Here is a 26,769-nt window from a genome sequence, read left to right on the forward strand (position 1 = left end):
AGCGCATGTTATGTGTGCACGCGGCTGCACGTGTCACGCGCACATAAACAACGCGCCCTCTCCTCGGCGACACAAAGTGCACTATGCGCGCTCAGCACCTGGATGCTCACTCCTGACTTCTTCTATCATAGTCATCATAATGGCATTCTTTGCTTTAAATGAAATGGCAGACTACTTATCATTCACGAGAAGCCGTCGAGCTTAAGTTATCTAAAATAAGGCTTAGGCTTAGGGTCATCTGCAATCGGCCACTTGAAACCCGCTGAAACCTCTTCAAGGTTAAAAGTTACAACTCCGCGAAAATAACTCTCATAATTTTTTTATTTTATTTTAGAGTAGTAGTACGTCCGTAGAAACAAGTGTTTTTGTAAAAGAATCTTTACGCGTACGTTGATTTTCTAATATTCATCATAAAACAAGGAAATCGTGCTTATTTGTGTTCATTAACGTGTTAATGTAATTTCGTGCAGCATATTCTCAGTTTTATATTTAGCTATCCGTGAAAGTAAGTTACGCGTTGAATTCTTCTGTATGGAAGGTTAAAGTCGCTTACAAGTGCCAGCTCAATTTTTGATAATTTGGGTTAAAAGTTTATTTCCTTAAAGTTATTGTTACTAGTTTATGATATGTGAATACAATTACACATGAAAATGTAAACAGTGCAAGTCCCATAGGTGAGCATAGTGGATAAGGTAGCAGGTGTTTCTATTGGGCGGCGCGCGATAGCTCAAACAATGATGTTTTCCTTCGCCAGATGTGCTCACACCCTGAGTCATTCCACACCCGCTCTACAAGAATTTAAACAACCTCCAGTCGTACGCACACTATTTCCTCTTTTTACAAATTGAAACAATGTTGATCACGAAATAGGTATGAACAAAGAAAAAGTTTATAAACATTACATAGGTGCATTGGTTTGCTAAGATAAGAGATTTTCTTATGTGCATTGAGCTATTTTTACAACACTCTATAACTAGATTGTATGGATAACTTGTCTCAACTCGTCCTGAACGTTGCACGTGTATTTACAAATTAACAGTGGTAGAGCCCGCATCAACGTCTTCGCACGAATAGGCCGGCTCGCCCGGTGAAATACCACGACCACACAGAAAACTGTCGTGAAGTAGAAGCAATTCTGCGTTTCTACTGATGAGTGCGGTGCCGAAGGCCTAATTTTTGTCCCTTTCCACCCTTTGGGAAGGAAAAGTGGATTTGAAGCTGGAGGAGACGCAAAGGAAGGTGAAATGTCCTCTTGATGTGCGTCTCCTCCTCCATCAATTAAGGGTAGGCAACGCATCTGCAATTGCGGATGATAATAAGAAGCGGTCGCTTTCCATTTCGGTGGATTCAGGTGGTCGCTTGCTCGTTTGCCAACCTTATATTATAAAAAAATATGAGTACAAAACTTAATTTAAACAAACAACTACATTGCTCTATTTAATTTATTAGTAGTCAATCAATTTTCTATTTACGGTAAGTAGCGGCTCACGATACATCTAAACGAATTCGAACTTCTGATTTTAATCGAGTACATTAATATACTATGTAGTTGGTCTTACAAAGTACCACTCACTTGTGTACTGTACTGCGACAATAGTACGAACTTTTGGGCAGTGGAGAGTATTTTACCTACTAAATTACTAGCTATCTTATATTGTAATCGACTGAATTAATAGCCTAGTGCGAATCAAGCGTAACAGGTGGATGAATTACGTAACAAGGGACATGTTTAAGGCCCATCGCACACTGCGTTGTATGATTAACTTGTGCTAATGTAGATATAAAAAGAAGACAATCAGATAGGACAAATTAATGTTTCATAAGCCTTATGTTAATTCTACACCTATACAAATCTTATTTGAATCTTATTAGAAACATCCCTATTATAAGTGTTGTTTTAATATTCCAAAGTTTTTATAGAAGTATATACAGAATAGCTTCCAGAATAAAACTTCATTCGTTCCATAAAATGCGAACCTCGGCGGTACGCATCCAACGATATCCCGCAGTACTTACAAAGTCGTCAGTCCACCTAGATAGAGCTTCCAGAATGACGTCAGCAAATTAGTTTGCAAGTGTATTATTTAAAAACTTTATGTTCAAAGGTTACATTGATTTTCGCAAATCAGCTGTAATCCGAAACATCGTCACGTTCATTGAAAACAACCAGCTCGTTCGTTTATCAAATGTTTATAATAATAAATAATGCTTACGTACTTTTTGTTTTGCCCAATCAACATAGTTACTATACAGTTACAATATCCGCTGTCGGATTGTGTATGAATCATACTCTCGTCCTTATCATCCTCTCTACAATAACTGAGACAGCAATACGTATATTTTGGTAGTAAAACTTCACGGATACAAATCGTATTTCGAGCCTGTCATTGATAAACACCTGCCAAAAAAATATGTTTAATCTATACTAATATTGTTACTGAAGAGGAAATATTTGTATTTTTATATGAATTGAAATAACTCAATAACTTCTTGACCGATTAAAACAAATCTTTGACCATTAAAAAGCAACATTATCCCTGAGTTACATATTACTAATGTTCTAAATGGGAACGTTTAGATGGATGGATGTTTATTAGGGTTTGTAGCCTAAACGGTTTTCTGAACTTTGGTACAGATGTAGAGCATAGTCTGAAAGAATACATGGGCTAATTTCTTTTGTTTTTTTTTTAATTCCACGGACGACGAAAGTTAGTAGGCTGTATTTATTACCATTTTTTTAATCCCACGCGGACGAAGACACGAGCAACGGCTATTCAAATAATAAATTGTCTCAAACGGTTATTGTCATTATTTACTTTTCTTGTATTTGACGCAAAACTCCTTATACAAGTAACAATATCGATAAAAATATTAGTAAGGAGTATGGAAAATATAGTTATAAAAAATTCTAAACATGTAAAACATTATTAAAATTAATATAAAAATTAGCCATAGTAACATAAGAATACAAGGATCGAATATTTCTTTTTACGGAACTGTAGAGCGGGCGCGTTAGCGGGGGCGGGGGCGGGAGAGATAACCCGAGCGATAAACTGCCCCGAACTTGAACTCGCAAAAACGATACTTTACGCTCCATTCGCCAATCGCATGACCTACTATTTACATACGTATATATCGGCGTGTGCACACACCTTCATTCTTGTACGCTTTTACGCGTAATTGTGAATGGGAAACTAATTAATGGAATTTTGAAATTTAAACGGTATTATAAAAGAATGTATGTCGAAATGTGACTCGGTCAGTTAGCAAGCTGCACATTTGACTTAATTTTAAAGAGTTTAAAGATAAAATCAAGTATGTTATGAATTAAAATTGTCACGCATCGTCGCGTCGTCCATTGGTGGAAATTCGACCACACTTATTTTTTTAAAATTGATTAAAAAAAATATCCTCTCATCAACTTTAAGTGTTTCTTTCTAGTGCAGCCCTACGCGCTATTTTCGTATAAAAGGTATTGTATTGTAATAAATTGTATTTCGTAGATCTGATAAAAGAAACACTTGTTTCACCTAATGTTCCTTTAATTATTAATTAAAAAGCTTTTAATAATATCATACTCTGCTTAAATTGCCATGCTTCGGAAACAGCCAGCAATTATAAATACAATACATAAAAAAAAACACTTAGATTAACAATACCATCAATTGTCAAACAACACAAGAAAAAACTCGTTAGTAGCAACTTATTTAAGACCAAGATTTTTTCAAGTAATATTTCTGTCAAAAATAAACCGATATGTTGTTTGTATAGGTGCGTCAAAAAATTTACATAGTCGGAATTGAAAACATGAATTTTTAGAAATACCAACTTTTTGGCATAATGTAATTTTATTATAGTTTTGGTCGCCCATATTCTTTCAGTCTAAATCAATTTGTAATTTAAATTATTTATTTATAAATAAAAGACAAATTTATTTCATACGTTTTGAGTTACACGAAAATAAACATAAAATATCCGCTTAATCTCACCAAAAAAGGTAGGAAAGTAAACTTAGGCATTTTATAACAGCCTGTATTAGAGGCCTTTATTCAGACGACTGGAGAAAGCCTATCTTAACTTTCTATCTTTTATTTTATTTCGTTATTTCATTCTTATATTGCGAAGTAAGACAGGAATGAAATATAAATGAATGGTAATTTTACACAAATGTAGTCTACATGTGCAATGTTCAGAAAATTGTTGCGAGTTGCAATAAATTGAAAAGCATTGAATTGATATTACAAATATAGCCGAATTTTATATGAATACTAGCCTAGCCTAAGTGTTCTCCAGACTATTTTCTACATCTATGCCTGTCATTCAGTCCACCTAACCAAACTTTCGCATTTATAATGTAGTTTACTAACAAATTTCTTTAGCTATTAAAAACACTCTTATTAAATACTTTGGCAAACTTCTTCAATATGCGACCGTATTTTTCCATGACATACGTATTTAGAAAATAAAATCTCCAATCGTTACGTAACATTACCAATATTAAAATCTTTCTTAAAATTTCAATTTAAATCTCGTACAATTATGAATAAATCTCATTATTCGCTTTCCCAATATTGTGTTATAAAAAGTAATTCGCGATAAGAAGTCGCTTTGGAATGTTACTCGTGGTTGTGTTGTGCTAGGCACCCGAAAGCTGGCCGAACGGTAAGTTTCACTTTCGACGCGGGCTGCGACGTGATTAGCGGGCTAGAGGGGCTGCGGGGGCTGCGGGGGCTGCGGGGAGGCGGGCTTGTCTCGGACGTCCGTGCGCCCGCGCATCGCCTCTTACCACGAAAAAAAAAATAAACTACTTTTCCTTTCTCAAAAACCCGAACACTTTCACCGTTGCCGAAACCAGCGAGAAAATAGCCAAGCGCTCGCCAAAAAAACGGAGGAGATAGCGTGCGCGCTGAATATAACGAGATTTGACATAGCAACGGTACGAGAGCTGTAGTTAAATTAGGCGCTAAACTTTTGTACCTAATTTCGAGAGCAGAAACAAACTAGAATAATTATCAGATACTCAATTAAGTATATTTTATTTAAACTAAAAACTTATAAGAGAATCTGAATTATCACATAGTCTTGGCGCGAAATTAATAACTTAGTAAGTCGCAAATATGTTCATCCAGGCTATGTTCTACATATGTGCTAAATTTAATAGAAATCCGTAAAGCCGTTTTGAACCATCGAAAACTTCGGCATTTAAAATATTAGTATGGAGTATGATATTTACAATTTATAATAGAAAACTTCGTTCAAAGGATTAAAGTTGTGAAAGAAATTTTCATTATAATCAATTTTGTCACACTGTTGTACCTACATACCTCCCCTACAGAGGGGCTCGGAGCCTACCCTGTAGTAGTCACTAGGCCTAAGTGACCCATGCTGGCACAGTACAGGTTGGGTGACTTTATCATTAAATTTATTCGCAGATATTTGGAGATAAGTGCAGTTTGCCTCACTATGACCGTTTGAACGTTGGATAATGAAATGTGAAATCGAGAAATACATGTACATGACGGCATTCAGGACCCAGGACTTTCAATATTACAATTAGAGTGATTGACCACTGAGCTACCGATGGTCTACAAACTACATACTACAAGAGTAATATCGTCTTTACGTAAGAAATCTTAACAAGATTTAAACATGAACAAGCTTACTAAAACTAAGAAAAAACAACATTTGTTCAAAATCAATTCGTCACTTCTCGTTGTAATTTTAATTATTTAAAGCAGTGAAAGTTTGCAAAAGCGAGGATTCGTTGTTTCTCCTCATTTATCTGTTTAATGTACAAAGTAATAATTTACTTTAGACAGTTTTACACACACAACATTTTCTAGGTCACTAAACTGGACATGTTTATTGGTTAAAGGTATTTTGGACTATTACCTAAAGACTACGAAAATCTATTTAATTTCTTGGATTGTAACTAAATCACTGTCACCCTATTATTAATATAAATATTTAAAATATGAATATATGTTCTAACAAACATTTAAACCGATAGAATCTATTGTTACAGTAAAATGTTTTAATTTTTTTTGTTATATTTCTTAGTTTCATTCGCTGGTAGTTTTTGCAATGTGACAAGGTCACCTCGTCAGGCGCACGAGCGTCATCGAGATATTTTGAAAGCGGAATCGCGAGGCGGTCCTCGGTCCGCGATTCTTTGTGAACGTGAAATCTTTGTGCGTGATGCGACGGCTTTCTCCCGAGGGGCCGGACTTGCCCTGACTCGCCACTCGCCGCACTGCCGAACTAATTAAACATATTTAAACTTTAACTATCACAAAACGATTTCGCATCTTCCTGTTTGTAATATGAAATTTTGATTTAATCGAGTAATGTAGCTTCTATACCTACAAAACTATAGATCAAACAATTTAATGTAGGTGTCAGTTGTTCAAAATAATCGCGGTAAACTATACATAAAAAATGCTATCTCTTTCATTCATAATAGGACATGTTCTTTCTCTAGTGCTATTACGTCAATTTAAAAACTTAAGCATATAATATTTCATTGAAATGATAAAATTACGCGACACGTTGCAATTGGAACTACCTGTTTTTGATTATTTTTGTCGACAATAGTAATTATTTGATCGTTTTGAATAAACAACAAAACCTTTACAAGATCAGCAGAAACTGAACACTGCAGATAATAAAGCAAGCAACATATTTTAAAATGTAAAATACATATGTCGGTTTTTTTGTTTTTCAGTCATGTAGTATTTAAAGAAGGCTATGTATAAATGAAAACATAACAAACATGGGTGTACTGATACAACCACGCAAAGTATTTCTTTGAACACATTATATAAATACAGAAGTATTGTTAGGTGCAAGCTATTTTTAATAACGTGGTCACAAAGGATATTTTTCTTCGATATTTCTGTACTCTGTGGGTGTTATTTGAACGCCTTCTAAATGTCGCAAACAAGAACAGTAATGATTTTTGTGTCTGATTTGGCACATTTATTTGTACAAGTGAATTGAATGTGTTACATGAATATTGTTATTTCCGGTTTTTTTTTCAGATAGCAGTGAGGGGTATTTGTTTTTTTTGTGACTGATTTGTCACTGTTTGCCTTGAAGAGGCATTTACAGATTCACCGGGCTTGAGGTGGGCCAGCGCAGATGGCACTTAGCCTAGACCTCTTTTATGAGTAACTAGGCTCGAGGGCTCCCTCAGGAGCCTCGGCTCGGGCCGTTACTTCGTTATTATTACCGGATTGGGCTGTGAGGGGTTGCTAGTGGGTGAATGGGGGCATTTGTCGTTCCCTAGATAGTCGAAAATTGTAAAATAAACCCTTACCTATATAGAGATAACTTGAAAACGATTTGTCAGTTTTTATTTTTTTAATATATCCCCATTTTTATAAGTATTCCCATTGGAATAAAAAGTTTTTCACTACTATACTCTTGCCCCGTTTGATCACCCCCCCCCCCTCTAGATTCTCGACTACGGAATCCCATGGATAGCAATACACACGAAAGTGCAGATTCAGTCCAGATATGTCATCAAAGTTGCAATAAGTTGCGGTAACTTTATAATATTGATATAACCATCTAACAACTTGGTCAACAACCGGTGACCCGATATAATAATACGACTCCATATTTATTTCCAGCATGTCACTTTATACGAAATTCAAATCTTTACATCCTTACACGCTTCCTCTTGAATTAATCGTACAGTTGTTGCACTCGATTTAGCAAACCACCGATTTAATTTGTACAGTAAATATAAAACGGTTAATGACCCGTCTTAAAATTAGCTAGTTTTTCGAGCGGCTGTAAAAATGGGAGTTTGTATGTATACATCTAAGCCGCTTTTAGTGTATCTATAGTGTCTGGGAGAAGTTAAATTCAAAAAAAAAGGGGATACATGTGTGCTTTTTTTTGTTGATTGATTTTTTCCGGTATTTTCATATACGTGTGTCTAAAATAAGAAAGCGATACATATGTTAACATTATAGTTTCTTTACTTTAAATCAAAGTTTTTAAGTGTTTACATTTTCGTTTAAATACTCGGCAATAGATGGCGCTACTTCATATCATAGAGCCTCATTCACGCGTCATTATTAGAATTTCTTTTTTACTAACGTTAGGATAGCCTATCTGCTATTTAAGAAGCAATAATACTACAATTTTATTTAAAAAAAAAACAATTTGATATAAAAATAGCGAACACAGTATCTGATATAAATATCACATTGATTTTTCCGTATTTTATTAGCTTAAGTCTTAAAATATTAAGTCTTCTCATAATAAAAGGATTATATTGTATAAATTCAAGGGCTTCATCTTAATATCCAATAACTAGCGATCCGTCCCGGCTTCGCACGATAAAAGGTAGACTTAGAAACACAATTTTTTCAAAGTATATTTTTTCAATAATAACTTAACTATTTACATGGATCCCACTATATACGACTGAGAGTCAGATTGTTTAGTGCTTAAGAGCTATGAATTAACTGTTTCTGGAAATAAACGAAATAAAATAATGTATCTATATTTAGTATTCAAGAGCGAGGACAATCTGCTTCTAGGTTCCTTATCTAATTACATATCTAGTTAAGTGCTTTTAGGTTACAAGTGTGCTGATTAACTTTACTAAGAGAGTAAATTTGTATTTTGTTTATTTAAACACTACTCGTATATTAATTTAAATAAAGAAACTCTAAATAATCCAAAATCAAGACTGGCTAAATGTAATAGAAGAATATACTAGAAAACATCGAAAAAATATTTAGAAACGAAAACAAAAGTTAAAGCAAGTTCGAATCGAACTCGGTTTTTACTCTATATTTTTTGAATTTTATTCCTAATATTCCTATAGGTATTTTATCCTATGACACTCCGGGGATGAAGACCAAACGAAAGACACCTCAATTGTCTTAATCGGTGCAGTCGTTTCGGCGCTACGCTGTAATAATATATTTTATATAAATAGAAACAAACGTGACATGATTACCCTTTAGCGGGTAAAAATATACGGAACCCATTTTAAAGTACCGTTTTTAAAACGGTAGAATTATTCAATAATCGAAATTCAGTTGTTCGCGTATAACCCGCGATGCAAAAGCGAGGGCACGACTAATAAGAGCTGGACGTGTATGAATAATATAATCGGCCTGATCTCCACTCCGTCCGGCATCATCGGCCTTTGTGCACGTGTCGGCCGTCCCATGCGCACACGTGAGCGTTAATGTCAGGTCCAGATTCAAAGCGACCACAACAAATGTGCATACTTTTGTTTTGTTAGCAACGTGACATATTGACATGCCGACTATTTACTCACAAGTATCGACTTTTATAGATTCCAAATGATTTGTTTGCACATATAAAAGAGCCGTCAAACGTGAGCGGAATACATTTTCGCAGTACTGATATTAACTTTTATCAGTAGTTTTAGATATAGTATTTCTAAAAAAAAATCATATAAAACCACAGACCACCTGCCCTCTAGAGAAATTAAAAAATTAAAATAGCTCTAAAAACCAATGGAAACTAAGAGATCAGACCCAAATCACCTTTATGTGACATTCACAACATGAACAGGATCCAACTTGAGCTAGTACTAAAATATAGACGCGGGGGTGATTATGTAAGTGCGTAAAGAAATAATTTCGAACCTGTACAACCACAAACAAACAACAGATATAACGTTATTAAAAAATGTGTTATCAAAATTATTACTTTATGGATTCCATCAAATGCTGTTAAAGATATCTTGTATAGGTATATGGAATAATCAATGCGAAAGAAATGACATTGAAAGGTCGCCATACACGAGCAATCAACAGCCACTGTGTATGGCGACCCTTAGTTTGCTAGAAGGACTTCAATTGATTTAAAATTTTATGCAAAAAGAATTGACCCCAACATTCATATTTGCGAATCATAAGTAGCTAAATTTTTTTCGTTAAACTTACAAAGCGAAATATTTATGAATCAGTAGATACTGTTCATGATTATAAAGCAGTCCACAAAACTTAAAGTTCTGAATAATGCGATCTTTTTCATTAAAATTAAAATAAAACCTACGTATGACGTGAAATGTATTCAACGCCATCTAGCGACAACGTCCATAAAAAGAACGCGGAAGAATTCGACGGTAGCGCGACGTAACTTCTAATAACAAGATTGGATAAAAATATTAAAATCAGGTAAAACAATTTATAATACTATATCAACTAACGATTAAAACATGAATTTGTAATCAGTGAAGAGTTAACAACCGTGTAGGTAAGTAGATGTCCCTTAATGTGGTACAAAAGTACAATAATAATGATATACGTCTCACGTGAGATGATTCTAATATCTATGTACGTGTATATATAATTAGAATACATATGCGCATGCGCTTGTGTGCAATGATCTAAGCTATGTGTGCTACAGTAGCATTTTTTCCTGTTCCTCGTGTCAATGATTTACTAACAGCACTACATTCATACCGAGTATGATTAATTCTTAGTTCATCAAAGAAGACGCTTAACTGAATATTATTATAGTATATTTGAAAAAAAATCGAAATTGGACATGTCACGATTCGAACCCAGAACCTGTAGATTACAAGTGAAGTGCTTAACTCCTGATTCATCGAGGCTGTAACCTCTGTTTATATTCGTGTAATATGTGTAATTACTTTTACAAAATGTAAAATTGTACAAGTTTCCGTACATTATAATGCCACGTGTTAGTGCTTATATTTTTGTCGGATAAGGTTTAACGCATTCATAAAATTCTTACACGTGTTTATCAATTGCTATATATCTTAGAATTTTTTTATTTTGACCGGAGATATAATATTGGCACTTTTTAGAAATCCCAGTGAGTCCTTGATTTTTAATTAAATACATCGTATTGCTTTAACATTAATGTCTAAAAAAACGTACAAACGAATTGAGTACCTCCTTTTGGGAAGTCGGTCAAAAATACACGAAATATTAATCCTATGAATGGTTTATTTAAAAAGAAATCAATTACTTACATAACCAATGAAATAGCTACTTTTAATATTAAATTTAGTCCAGAATAAGTTAAGTCTAGGCAAATGTAACATCGAAACTAATTGAGATTTTATGACTTCTGACTTCCAGACTGCATGTCAGCGTTTTGAACATTTTTCTTTTCCTGTAATTGTTTTACATTTCCTTTTTTTAACAAAACAATTTGGAAAACCTTAACGTTTCTCTGGTTTGTCCTTTCTCCAGAAATTGAAACAAAATCAAAAAGCACATAAATTGATTTGTTAACTTGAAAGTAGTAAATATAATACTTGTTTCTCAAATATTATCCACATTTTAAGTTTAAAACTACATCGTATTAAAAATAAGATAAACATTTAAAATGCCAGGTTTAATTGATATGAAATTAATTTTTAAAAAAACTTTAAAACGAGTTTATTAGACGCTTTATTTTAATTGCCGTAAAATTAATAACTGATCCTTAATTAAGGCAGACACGTATGTTGTATAAAGAATGCAAATAATGTGAGGCAAAGCGTTGCCTATACTCGTAAAGAAACTAATCCATGTTAATTTTTCACCCTTTACAAACTTTTAAATTATGTCATCGTAATCTAGATTATGAGCAATATATCGTCAAATTTTACCTACGGAACAACAACTAATAACAACAATTTGAGCTCGGGAATAAGTCCCATACAAAAAGTAATGATCTCATTTTCAACCCTATATGCTTTACATAACCTATCCTGTCAATGACTCATTTTATACAGTGGTAGAGCCCACTTTAATATCTTCGCACCAATGGGTCGGCTCGTCCGGTGTAATACCACGACCACACAGAAGACAGGCGTGATGTGGGTGAAATTCCGCGCTTCGTCCCTTTCCCTTTCCCTCTCCACCCTTTTCTTAAGATGAAAGGATGGGAAGGAAAAGTGTATTTGTCAGTGGAGGAGACTAGGAAGGGGAAATATCCACTTTATGTGCGTCTCCTTCTCCGTCAGTTAAGGGTAGGCATCTGCAATTGCGGATGTTTATGGGCAGCGGTCGCTTTACATTTCGGTGGATTCAGGTGGCTGCTTGCTCGTTTGCCGTATTCATATATCCACATGTTCAGACGTGACAAATTTATATCTATACTAATATTATAAAGGGAAAAGATTTCTATTTTTGAATTTTCATATTTACTGAAACAACTCAAAAATTACTAGGCCAATTTCAAATTATTTCACTGTTAAAAATCTAAATAGGCTTTTAAATTTCTTATGGACTAAAACTTTATTGTTGTTGTTTAAGTGAAAAAAAATTACTTTACAGGAGTGCAATTTTAAGGTGTCGGGATTGCTTTTATGTTATAAGCTATTTGTTCAATCTTCATAAGAATTTGCAATAATTATTTAACTGTCATACTATGAGTTTCGTGTATGGTGGAGTATGGTGGATGTCATAGACATTCTAATTGTTGCTCCTCCAATTTGGTAGCACTCTGTTGTGAAGCGTCTAGTCTTGTCCTGATGCAGCATTAGTCTAGTGTGATTGAGTAGCCTCGCTTGATTAGCAACTAGCTTTTCCACTATGGTTTGCAAATGCTAACAATAGACATCTGCCGTTATCTGGCCAGATTTAAGAAAGCTGGATTGGAAACCGGCACCAGTCTACCAAAAGCTTACAAATAGCTTTTTTGAGTCATTTTCGCTTGGGACAGGATATGACTGGCTCACCAAGGTTCAGCAATTGTGATGAGCATTTCCGATTATCGTCTGAGATCCACTTTTCATCACAGGCAATGATTCAATTCAAATCCCTTCATTATTGTGCCGATTGAGTTATGTAACGCAGCAGTCGCATCGTTTTTGTCGATGCATTCAATTTATGAGGTACCCTCCTGCCAATCTCTTTCACCTTCCCTAAATTGCTTTAAGTGAATAAAAACAGTTTTATCACTAACACCGCAGCTCGCGCAACTCTGGCGTGATTTGCGATGAATCTTCTTCCACAATAGCCTTCAATTCGTCATTATCAACTTTAGTCTCCAGTCGTCCTCGGAGCTTGTTATGAATGGTTTGGTAGAAATTTCCAGAACGAAAACGTTGGAATAATAAACGGGTAATGTTTTCTTTTGCGATACCGCCGCCATATACATCAATAATATAATTTCAAGTCGTCAAGTTCAAGTACAAGTCGTTTCTGCAGCACTAGTCCCACACAAGTAAATAACGCGATATTTTAAGTTAAAAACCAAAGGAGAAAAAACAAATGAATTACGGTTTTTGAAACACAAATGAATGAGCATTTACTCATTTAGGTGGATATTTTAAAGTTAGAATTCCCAACCAAAGATATTTTAGATCGAAGTATGTTTTTTCTGGCGATCAATGTACAAATAAACAAATCATATGTAAGGAGTTATCGTATCGTAAGGACGTTTAGATCCGTTCGTTACAGTTGTTTTCTTGACGAACTTCCTAAAAGAAGGAGGTCTCAATTCGTCTATATGTTTTTTTATGTGTGTTACGGCATAACTCCGCCGCTAGTGGACCGATTTTGATAATTCTTTTTATAACCGAAAGGTAATGCTTACAGGTGGGTCTCATTTTATTGTTTGATTTTTGGAGTCAAAGACTACGACGTAGTTAAATAACTTAACTCAAAAAACGTGACGAAATTTGGGGTCTTTTTTCTTTTTTTGCTTACGTAGCCCAAACTATAAGTCTTACATAAAAATGATGTATCGAAAAATTGTAACCCTTTAAATTTGCTAATTTAATGTTCGCGATAGCATATATTTATCTATTAAGGTTGTCGCACAATAACCACTTCTTTCATTAAAATATCGATCGAAATCTATACCCCACTTACAACACTATTACTTGTGCTCAGTATGAATCTTTATCCAAATAAATATGTCTATCATCAAGAGAATTTAATGTAAATTGCAAATATATTGTGATGATTGTAAACGTATATACGTAGCTTAAACTATAAGACCTACATATAAATGATGTATGGAAGAATTGTATCTCATTTCATTAGCTAAATTAAAGTCCGGGATAGCATATATCTATCTTTTATGGGTGTCGCAAAATAACCGTTTGTTTTGTGAAAACCGTCAAATAAATGCAACCAACTTCATTTAAACGCTTTTATTCTTATTTGGTATGAATCCTTTGGTAGATCATAATTGCCTTTTGCAATATGTAATTCTGACCAAGATTCTAGAAGTTATCAAAATATTAAAACTTACGGGCAACAGCAGAGCGCGGCCGCACAGAATTATGAGTGAATGATCACAACGATGTATTAATTTTTTGCTTAATTTCTTAGATAACCGAATTAAATAACTCATTCTTTGTTTGAAAGCTAGCGATTATCATACTGCGATGTTTAGATTCACTAACATCGAGAAATAAATGTTTTTTTTTTAAATAAAATAACAAAACCGACTTCTAAACAAAAAACCCTAAAAACAAAATATTCTCAAAATAACAATATACTAAAAAGTAAAGAAATAATCCCATGAAAATAGTAAACCTCCCTTATTGTAGTTGTTATATCTATATTGTACAATTATTATTACTTTGATGTCGGTGTCAGTCAATGTTGATTCGTGACTTAAAAGTTACTATACTTCAATTGTCATTTTTTTTTAATCAATTAAGTATTTTTCTTTTAGTTTCATAGTTTGAATCAATTATTTTTCCGCCAGGAACACAAATATCGTAATACAGGGTGTCACAGAAAGTAGTGTCAAGCTGAGGTACAGAGATCGAGCACCCTTAGGTATGTTCCGCGATTTTACATAGTTTTCGAGTTATGATATTACTTTTGACATTTTGAAAATTTTCTAACAACTTCAAATTGTAACAACTTTAAAAATAAAACTAAAATGTTTGAAATTCAAAATAAAACAACGAAATCGTCATTCGGCTAAAATGGTAGTTATTTAGTTTTCCACCTACGGGGATGATATATCTTGTATCTAATGTACGTTTCCTATTGATTGTTCAATGCAAAACTATAGTAGTGATTGTTTTTTTTTTTATCTTAGCGACCTTGCAACAATGCCGCGATATGGTTTCAATGGCTTCCGAGCTCAGTGGCCGCGGTGGCGGCACGTGTCTCCATCACAACTATTTCTGAAACCTCATCTGTTGATTCAGTTTGTGTTGTTTACGACGCGCGAGATAAGCTTCTTAATCGAATTTAAGATTCAAGACATTTGAGTACTTCTCAATAAATAATAAAGCATATTGACTTACAGTTCTCAATCATTGTTTTTAGTAGAATCAATTAAAAAAGTAAAGTTCCAATGAGGCACAAACAAAATAAACACATTCTCTAAGAACCTTTATTAAATAGCGGAAAGGTTCGTAGCATCCCGCACGATTTAAATATATTTCCGTTCCAGCACAAATATAAAGAGCTTGTTTTGTCGTCAATTTTTATTCGATAAACTGCAAAAGAATTCATAAAGTGTGGGGTGTTTAGAGTGGCGTACCTTCGGGGCTGGATAGCGAAGGTACGCGGCAGGCCACCAAAGGCATCGGCGCAGGCGGCGTCGGAAAGTAGTATTCCGGCGGCGCCAGCTCGCAGGGCGTCCAGCTCGGAGCGCGCGAGGAGTCGGTGCCCATATCGATGTATCCGTGGCGGTCAAGACGGTGCGATGACCAGCTGCGGGCGATCGCATCGCCCACGTACGCGGGACAAGACTCAATCTTGACGGATCAAACACAACCGTTCCCGGAGACTCTCAGAGCGGGATTGAGGGAGCAACCGATCGAGAGCTCGAAGCATCGCACACTCGTCGCCACGTGAGAAGGCCGCAAGTCCGCGCGCTGCTTGCACACCGCCGGCCACGTGCGCAGCCGCACCGCCCCTCGCCGCCCGCCGCCCCACGTCCCTCGCCCCTCGCCCATCGTAGAGCCTGTCTCGCTTCGACATCCTCGAGCCGACTACCAGAAGAACCGTACCAACCCTTCCAATAACTTCTTCATCGATGTTCACTACCGATAACTGACTTCTATATATTTAGGACATCATATTTACAACATTATTTCTTTAATGAATTGCTAATATGCAGATCGAAGTAATGGGCAGCAACTTTACACACGGTCTAATACAAATGCGATTAGAATTATTTAATTATTAAAGTTCCATTAGTTTACGAATTACTAACTTCTTAGAAATAAAGTACGCAATAGTGCCTATTTAGTGATCTAAGCCAATGATTTCTTGTTAGGCATAGTCTATTTTTTAATTCAGACAATAACGCTGAAGTCTAAACTGAGAGTTTAATTTTAATTAACAAATGTAACTAGTAAACATTCACTACATTATAAACCAAAAATATGTTAAGAAAAGTACCATGAGCAACAGAAAACCTAAGGTACATATATAAATTAAAATATATGTGTATGCATTATGTTTAAAATGTGAAGTACATAGATAAACAAATACTTCTCCGGCAATCATAATCTTTCCTAATTTATACTAACTTCGACATAAAACTTTGTTAGATAAAAACGTAGCATTTCACAACTCCCGACCGACAACTGAAAAATGAATCTACGCGACTACGGCGTAGACCACTCCATAAATACTCATTGTAAAACGGTGATCGCTGTAGAGATTGGAAGTTACTTGCTGACTGGTATTTATTTAAAAACTGTATATTTGTTAACTACGAAAAAAATCAAAGAAAATGGACTCCTATGCCACTTAAGGGAAAATACTAAAACCAACTTTAAATACTCAGTTTCGTAAGCGGCGCTCACACTCTGAATACCACTGTAAAGAATACAAAAAGAATGACAATTCTCTCATTAAAATCGGTTTAGTTGTTTAAGCTTCGAGAAAACATATTGTTAATCGAAGCCACAGAAGGTCACGATAGAATGAAAACATACGTAAGAAATATGTTACATTATCCTCCTCAATCAACAGGGTAAAAACACATTTTCTTCTATTTTGAGAAAGCTATGCTTTTAAATATCATAAGGTGGCAAACGTGCAAGCGGCCATCTGAATCCGCCGAAATGGCGAAGCGACTGCTGCATAGACAATCTCAATTGCAGATTGCGTTGCATACCTTTAATCGACGGAGGATACGCAGATAAAGAGGATATTTCCCAATCATTTGCGTCACAAAGTGTGTAACTGTATTTTTGGGGTAATATAGTAGATTGTCTAATTGTTAGTTACGTATACCAATTCATTGTTGACCTAAGTATGAATATATAAGAGCAAATAATATTGTGAAATTCCAAGCTTTTCATTACATAGTTATATAAGAATAGTTGCTTAGTTAAGAAGCTTGTAATTATTGTTTAACGAATCACTCCAAACATTACGAACGTTACCAAAACTAGTTGCAAAACTCCTTCTAGTTGGAAATCTTGTTAAGTAAGATTATAAGAACTGTACGTAACAGTTGTAGTAAAGCAATGAAACTAATCCTTTCTCTTATTAAAGGATTATTGTAATTATCCTTGTTTGCAAATATATAATTAAGCATTAATCACTGATACTTTACGACCGCTCCCAATTTTGCAAGAGAAGCTACGCAGAACACTATAGTATAGGTAAAGATACATCACTTGTGATGATTTACCCTCATGAGATTTCCTGATAAAACCTACATTATATGAAAGAGCATATGTTTTTAAACATGTTGTAACCGGGTTGCCTAATCCTAGCCTGCAAGGCTATATTTAATTCATCTCTGAACAGAGGGAGAGGATGCGGTCGAGGCTCTTATGTTCAAAAGTTACGCTTGATCGTGTGATTTACTCTATAAATACCAAGATAGGTTCCCTTACTATAAGTATCGGCAAAATGTCAAGTAATGCGAGATCGGTGATACTTTAAGCTCGCTTTTCCTGACGCGTATGTTGGGCCAACCATCTAGTGCCTGAGCAAACAAAAACTACTACGAGCCTCGAGCCGAGCTAAAGTTTGTACCTTATTATACGTTCCGCGTATTTATTGTATTGCGATAATTAAGACGCACGGCGTAATACATTATTTAAGTTTCCCTTTAGCCGTAAGTTTACGTCAATAAATGATTCTTAAAAATTAGGTTCCCGGGAGAGCCCGCGATTGCTATACCGAGTAATGAAATCGAGTTATACAGCATTATGAAACATTTTGTACCATTATGTAATAAGAAAGAAACAATTATCAAAACTTTTATTATGCCTTTCAGACGCTTCATTGTTATTAGTTGTACTGATAGTGAACAAGGGCGGATCTAGGGGGGGTCATAGACCATGACACCCCCTGAGCTGGTTGGTGAAAAGTTTGACAAAATGTAATAACATATTTTGTCAATCTCTTGACTTGACCACAACTATGTGACCCCCTCCCCTGGCGCCAAAGATGGATCCGCCCTTGATTGTGAATAATATCATTACAGAACTTTTGTCAGGTCAATTAAGTTACAAGTATAATTGTTTATTAAGCACCTAATATTTGTAACATTTACTGTTTCTGTATCAAAGATTAAAGAGAAAATTTACATATACACATCTAACAATGTATACTAACCGTATTTCTTATTGAAGCTCGCCCCGTTACTCAGGAAATCTGTGGACAATTATAAGATAAGATAAAAAAAGAAAAAAAGCGAAAAACCAAAAAAAAAACGATAACAGATCAATCATTGACGTCTTAATGACCGTGAATATTAGTTTTTTAAATTTAAAAGATCCCGTACACTAATAGCCTAATAGTTTAATCGGTTGCTTTTTCAGGATGAGCATGTATTCGTATGTCAGTGTTAATTACATCGACTTTTTCTTAACAGTTTTAACATAAAAACATTGTCATACTCTCTTTTTATTAAAAAGAACAGAGATAACAATACGTTTCATGCAGATGTAACCGCAGTGAAAATTCACGGTCATAAGACATATGTAAAGAAAAACAATGCGAAATAAAATACAATAGTAACTAAAAGAGAAAAAACTTGAAACAACTATTATATGCAAAAGAAATTGAATAAATCAAGTCAAAGAAAACATATGCAATTAGCTGGCACACTTGAATGTCATCTTGCCGGCAAGGACAATTTTAAACGCTCTTCCAGGTACTGGCGTGCAAGTTAGCGCATGTTGTAGCTGGTACGTTCCATTATAGGGCAAGTGTGCCACTGGCATATACATTCCCGGCCTTATAAAACAATGATGTAACAAAATAATCGATAAAAGATTGAAGACCCAGCAATAGAAATAAAACGCGTAAAAATAGAAGTTGTCTGCTATTTATTTGTATATCAAAGGCATTATTCTCAAAGTTAAAAATATCCTGTGAGACATCTATCTAGGGCGTTGAAAAAATAACATGATGTAAGAATGTTTATGAGTTCAGAATTTTCCGATTTTCCAACCTAGCGTGTCGTAAGAGCGAAACGGTTTTATTCAACAAATAAGCGTCTTGTAAAAACGTATATTATATGATTCCAGTAACTCCCTTTTAAGAGATATTTTTATTACCTGACTCAGTGGTGAAAAAAAGTCGGATATTTTTTTTATTTAATAAGAGGGCAAACGCGCAAGCAGCCCCATGCATCTGCCGATAGTGGAGTGGCCACTGCCCATAGACATCCACAATTACAGATGCGTTGCTGAACCTTAATCGACGAAGGAGACTCATATTTTTCAGAGCAATTTACCAAAAGGACGATAGTTATAGAAATAACATTAGAAAATGACAGAAATTTCTAATCACTAGCTCACTATACGACCCCACCAAAGGCCTCGGAGCCTAACCTAAGTTAGGGTGACTAGGCCATAGTCAACAACGCTGGCCCACTGCGGGTTCGTTCACTTCACATAAGGCGGGATACGATCCCAAGACCTATAGAATACAAGTCAAGTGCTTAAACCACTGAGCGACCAACGCTCTGTAATAACAGTAATGATTATATAAAAATAACATGCCAACTGTAATCAAACGTGTTTAATTTGGTCAATAAAAGTATGAAAATGCTATTGAATGCCAAAAATAAAAAAAGTCAAAAGTTATAGGAGGCATGGCGCGCAACGTGCTCACGTTGAAAATGTTTAATTATAAACTTGCGATACAGGAACGATATTACTTATATAATTTTGATTTTTGAAAGAGAAGAAGGCAAGTTCACAGCGTGAATACCGTGTTCGTCGATGCTTCCGCAATAATAGAGGAATTGCAGATGCATTTGAGAAAAGTCTTCGCTTCTTAAAGGACTCTGAGTCTTAGATAAAAACAGTAGTAAAGCTTTAAAAAACCTTAAGAGCTTAAATGCAAGCTCGAACGGTGAAATGCGATAATATGTTGAACAGGCTACAATGGGATGTCATTCCGCGTTTCATCTAATTAATGTGCGTTTTTTTTTTATATAACATAAGGTGGCAAATGAGCAAGCGGCCACCTGAATCCGCTAAAATGGCGAAGCGACCGCTACCCGTAGACATCCGCAATAGCAGGTGCGATAACTACCCTTATCCGACGTAGGAGGAGACGCACATAAAGAGGATATTTCCCCTTCCTATGCATCTCCTCCATCGTCAAATCCACTTTCCCTTCCCATCCTCTCATAAGAAAAGGGCGTGCCGGCCCATTCGTGCGAAGTTGTTAAAACGGGCACTGCCACTATTAAGTGTATGTATGTGGTATGTCTACTCATTCACCTTCCTTTGTTTTCTTATGAGGAAATGTGTGGGTTTAGCGGAAGTGAGTACGGAAAGGATATAATAAATACAATTATTGATGTGTGTGTTTAGTTTAGAAGCTGATACATTAGGATAAAATAAGTATTTTCTAAAACATAGAACCCTTTAGTCTTACATTTTTTATAAAGTAACTGAAACTATAAAATTTCAATATCTGGAATTCGACATTCCTATTCTTAGTAAACTTTGGCTTCGAATCAAAATAAAGAATAATTGATTTATTTTTCTATTTTGTAGTTATATTGATTACATAATACGGACATTCAATTACGTGGTCGTGGGTTCGAATTCGGCCGTTGGAGTATTGTACACCTTAACCTAAACCTTATCGTTAGAGCTATATTGGAATGGTTTATAGTATTCGTTAAAAATCTGCAGATGTTTGAAAAAGTATATAGTTGTACTCAAATTCTGCTGACTGCCAGTCCTAGTAAATAATTCCACAATATATGAGCTGCTATTATGATATTTAGCAAAGCAAAGATTATTTGAATTAGGTATATGAGCTAAAGAGATTTTCAAATAGAGGTGATACAAGCAGCACTTGCTTGAAACATTTTTTACAAATAAAAAAATCACTAACACCATCTGTTGTCTCATTGACAAAACCACATATAGATAAGTATTTAAATTTCGCCAATAGATGTCATGAAAAAATATATATGGCGACTTAAAACTTTACATTTATGCTAGATATTGATAATTCAAATAGGATAAGACAAATCAATCCTATATGTGGTTAGTGTGTGTAAGATACATGTTTTTTTTTTAAATTACATAATTAATTAATAAATAAATTATAAAAAATCATAATTTTATTTTATAATACAACTATTCAACGACAGAGGGAGCTTATAGCAATTTTTTAAAATGTCTTATTACCTGTCACGGAGCGGACTGTCTATATACGGACTTGAAGCAGCGTGCTAAACATGACAACTGATATAGTACCCTATAGAAAAAGTTACAGTGAAAAATGTTATTTCACTGTGTCTCGTCACAAACATTATAATTTGTCTTTGATTGGCGGCTATAGAGTATAAAGTAAAGATAGTGAATGCAGAAGCAATTTATAAATTGAAAAATTATTTACAACGCCATCTAGTTCCAGTTCATCGTACTACATCAAACCATCTTGAAGTTTATCAAGTATTGCAAAAAGAGATGGCGTTGATGTTCTCAGACAGATTATTGTTAAAATTATTAAAAATAAACTCACCGTTGCGTTTCATGGCCAAAAACGAAATTGAAAAAATATTAGCACATTTAACAACAATATCACACCAAAATAAAACGTATTATATGTTGCAATAAAATCACTATAAAAGTTTGCAATGATCACACGTACACTTTGAATGCAGAGTGTGCATAGCCTCGATTGGCGAGAAATGGTATGGTCAACATAGCAACGCGCGTTTTGATTGGCTGTCGTAGGCCGCGTCGGTAAAACAGTTCTTGCGATAGCACGTGATGAGCACGCCTGCAGGCCCCACGTGTTTATTATCGCAAAAATAGAATCACAGATGGCGCCATAGATTCTTGTTTATGCTTTACAGCTGTGACATAATTTCACATAATAGGCTGCAGAGTCGAACAACAACAAAAGTGAGTAAGTGTTCAGCGGGCGCGAGAAAGTTTTTCTCGCGCAAAACTGTACGTCTATGTCAGCGTGCATTGAGTTGCGACCTTGAGGGCAATAATTTAGTAACTCGCACCGCGAGAATAACAAACTTGTCACTTCAGGAGGTCATTGAAAAAAATAATGACGCGCATAGCACCGACCATGATAACAAATAATCAAAGCGTACGGTGTAATTACAATTAGTGGCGTTAACGTATGTTGATTTATTTAATTCAATTAATTGATGATTGCCATCGTCCTTTTTATAGTATAAAATATTTAACTTCTTGTAAGTTTGTACTACCACTTTATTTACCTATCTCGAACGCTCTGTAATTATAATATATTATTTTAATTTAATTACATATAGTAATTATTATATTACTTGTTGGCTTTTATAAGAAATCTTATAAGCATACAAAAAACAATGGAAAAATTAATTTTAAAATCGACTAAATCCTTTTAATACCAAGAGATGGCATACTGAAAAACAGCTAAAGATAGAGTAAGTATACGAGTATTAAATGTCATAATGGGTGTTTCTCTATTATTTAAGAGGAAGCGTATGGTTTGTGTTTAACTCCGTATACCAGGACTAACATGTATGTAAAGTTTACATACCTATAAGGAGTAAAATGCTAGGAAATACGATCAAATTAGTGCTCTTTCGTGTGCTCCCTGCTTCGTAAGTGATAAGTTATTTTATTTTGTAGGTTAACCAATACTGTAGTTTATTACGAGTTATAGTTGTAACTAAAAATGGAACAGTTCTATAGAATATGTTAGGGTTGAGCTGCGGTCGACCACCGCATAATACACCGGCCGTTGCCTCTATAGAGAATTGTCCCCTGCCCTAATTTCCTAGCACAATAGCTTTTATTTTAGTTTTCGGAGTTGCAGAGATAGCTTTCGATCTGTTTTACTTAAAAATCTTCTATATCGTTTATATATTTATATTTTAATGTCTAAAGCGATTGAAATCATTTATCTATGAAGAATTTAATTTTTAAAAAATTTCGATATCTGAAGGTTTATATCGAATTTTGGTAATTTCGTTTTCGATGACACATTTTATTTTTCAAATTCCAGCGCGCTGCTAGGTCGCCCGGGCGTTAATTGAATAAAGTGCGAGAGCAAATGTATATTCATTACATTTCGACCGAACGTGTTTTCAGCCGAAACCGAAACCGTACTTTCGGCCTTGCTCTCTGTTTCGGCCGAAACCTTAACCGAGACTGACGAGAATACATTTATGATAACGAATTTAGTTGTTTTTAAATATTTTTGGATATATACGATACTTAATCGACGGATACCTTACCGTAGTAGTAGTAGTAGTACCTTTACCTTAAACGTCTAAGATTCGTATAAAAATATTATTTCAAGCAGCATTTCAAGTCGGGACTAAACAAATCTACTTTTATAAATCAACGGATTCCATAAACAAGGTGTTTATTATACAGTATGTACAGTCGCGGAAAACCGCGGTCTACCACTTTTGAAAAATCGCCTTGTTCCTTGCAGAGACAAACTCTGCTTCTTCCTACAAATAACTAATTAGATAGCAGTTAGTTTTCCGAACGCAGGAGTAATAATAAAAATAAACCAGCAGTATATTACTAACAGACTTTTTTTCATGCAGATACATTTAAAAGCTGCTTTGTGTTGGTTTTTATTCCGCGTTTTGTTTTAAATGTAGAACACCGCCAGTTTGCTTAACTGTACTTCAGTGTGTGGCCTCGCTAACTCGATTGTGAGTTGTCAACGCAGTCACTGCCGACCTCATATCAACTGATTCGATTATGTGTCGACGGCATCAGCGAGTGCGGTAATGTTATATACTATGCTTAATGCAACCTACTCTTAACCCTGTTTAAGCCACAATAAGAGGTTACTTCTTTCGCATACTTTCATAAAAAGACTTGAAAAACATTTAAAGGATATCTAAGTTTTTAGGGACTACGCGGGCCGTGCGTCATATAGAGGTTCCCTTCTCTGTAGCACTGATTGCAGTTATCATTGTTTATTTTATAGGTTATTAGTTCCTCGTATTCTTACATAAACAGTTTGTTAAGAATGTTTGGAATGTGTTTAAAAATATATCGATATAGATAAAACTATTCAAAATTGCATTTAGAAGATTTATACAAATAAAACATCAAAAGCGAATTCGGCTCAGCGGTGGAGGAAATCGATTGTTTCAGCTGAAAAACGGTTATCCAATTCGCCCACACGTATCAAACGTTTGGTGACGCTATTTCTCTACATATATATTTTGATGTACATTTATGTATATAGCACCGGATAAATGGAAACAGAGCTTGTGTTCGTTCGCTGTGTTCCGGTCCGACGCCGTGTTAAGCGGTTTTTACAAAAAAAAAATGTTTGTACGAATGTTTATTTCGGTACAGGGTAGTGAAACATACTTTGTTTAAATTAATATATTTTCAATTGTTAGGAATATAACTATTAGTGCTATAACATGGAAATAAAACTCTTAAATTAGATAACTCTTGAAGAAGAGGAGTGGTAGCCTAAACATCTATTGTTTGTATTATTAATATTTATCTAATTAAAGCAAAAACAAGCCTCAGAACTCATTAAAAAGCGTAGCAAATAATTTATGTTATAATTATTTGCTCGTCCGAGCGAACAATAGCAGGATTGAAAACGATAAAAGGTCAAAGGTGAACACGTTTTCGTCCATTTTGAAAAGTAGTTGCCCTATTAAAGTTACAAAACATAATAAATATGAAAGCTACGTAGCAAAACACGCGCACTTTCAACATCATAACAGCCAGCTTTATTGGATTTTCCCTGGCAACGAGATAAAACACAAACAAAGTATTAAATATTTTATAAAATATGAGGACGAACAGCAAAGGTATTTTCATATTTTTTATAAATAATTTCCTTCATTAAATGTTTTGGTCCTCCATAAATAGGTGCATATTTTCTGTAATCATCAATAATTACTATTAAAAATATATACTTGTATAAAAACGTTACATTAAAGTCATTGAGAGTCTAAAGTTTTTTAACCCGCCGCTATTGGTGGCACTTGGAAAAAATGTGAAAATATTTTACTTGAATGATACTCAGCGTTGAATGGGTTCGCGCCGCGTGCATATAGGAATCGTTTCTCAAATCTCATACACTATATTTAAGTAAACACTTCGTATTACTTAAATTCTGAATATGTATTTAACTAGGCGAAATAATTGTTAATTTTTGAACAATTAAAGTAACTGGCAACTAATAATTTTGGGTACTGGCTGAATATATGTCAAGCGGCGATCGAATGACTGATGACAGGTGTCATTGAATGATGCGTTTTGTTATTTTAAAATCGATTGGTTAAACTCTGTAAATGTTTGCAATTTGATTAGAGTGCGTTGTGAAATAATCAATTGAGATGGTGGTAAACTAAGGATAGTGTTTCTAATGTTACGCGATTGTTTATCTCCGACATTCGCACGCCTACAATGGAAGATCGTTACCGTGTATGATCTGCCTTCGGAATTGAATTCTACAAACCGCTCGTTCACTCCGACATATTAAACATGTTACTTCGTATTAAAAAAAATGAATAACTAAATCTTTAGTCTTTTAGTTGGAAAATACATACATTATATGAAACGATTCTTTTATGTTTAAAACTCGATTAGATTACATGAGAATATTATTCGAATAGCTTTCAAACAATAGTAATTTTATTATTTTAAAAGGTTTCTATCACCGTGATTATTGATAGTTGAAACTGTATAAACAAACCTGCGGTTTTGTAATCACGATAATTTGCCGCGGTCGCGATTAACTAGCTACTGACCGCGGATTCGACCGCTCAACCGTATCGGATAAAAGCCGCGGTCACTACGCTCGTAGCAGCCGCGAAAGCAAACGTGAGCTGACACGAAACATAGCAAAGAGAAAAGGGATTCCCCTTGTGTCATGTCATGTCATAGTTGCATTGCACTGTATTCAGCTTCGTAGGCTATTGTTAGTTGGCTTTTTCCAAGATTCTAAATATTGCTATAGCACGGCGCAAGTTGTTTTTCTCCCCAAGTTAATTGGCAACACAGCCACAGTTTTTTATTCACTCCCACTAATTACTAACATAAGGCTCAGGCGCATGTTAATGTGTAAATACTGTACTGTAAAATACATACGTTAACTGTTTTTATTTAAAAAACATTTTCACCTAAAAGGCGGGACATTTTCTCTTCTCGATACAAAAAAATGTTTTTCTCATTAGAGTGTACAGTTAATATTAAATCAGCTAGCCTTGTAAAATAAACTACGCAAGTAAGGTTAATGTAATTGGTTATCTTATCAACAGACGATCGCTTATCACAAATCTGACGTATAGAAAAGTTTTTTTTTTTCGATAAAACGCTCAAAAATATACAAATTAAAATACCTTGATTAGAGATATGATATGTAGGTAACCGAGTGAGGTGAG

General features: G+C 34.8%; 1 protein-coding gene across 8 annotated transcripts in view; it reads right to left on the bottom strand.

The window, feature by feature from the left end:
• The window catches only part of LOC106103312 (hepatic leukemia factor), an 81,355-nt gene that overhangs the window by 16,529 nt on the left and 38,057 nt on the right, over positions 1-26,769 (bottom strand). For 7 of the 8 annotated variants that reach the window (XM_013283103.1, XM_013283087.1, XM_013283057.1 and 4 more), the window contains exon 2: positions 18,522-18,560. The exons of the other annotated variant lie outside the window; for it this stretch is intronic. In XM_013283103.1, coding sequence (XP_013138557.1) covers positions 18,522-18,560 — 39 coding nt within the window. The remainder of the gene's footprint in view (positions 1-18,521; positions 18,561-26,769) is intronic. 8 annotated transcript variants of the gene reach the window in all.

This window comes from Papilio polytes, unplaced genomic scaffold (genome assembly GCF_000836215.1).
Source record: "Papilio polytes unplaced genomic scaffold, Ppol_1.0 DF824292.1, whole genome shotgun sequence".
NCBI lineage: Eukaryota > Metazoa > Arthropoda > Insecta > Lepidoptera > Papilionidae > Papilio > Papilio polytes.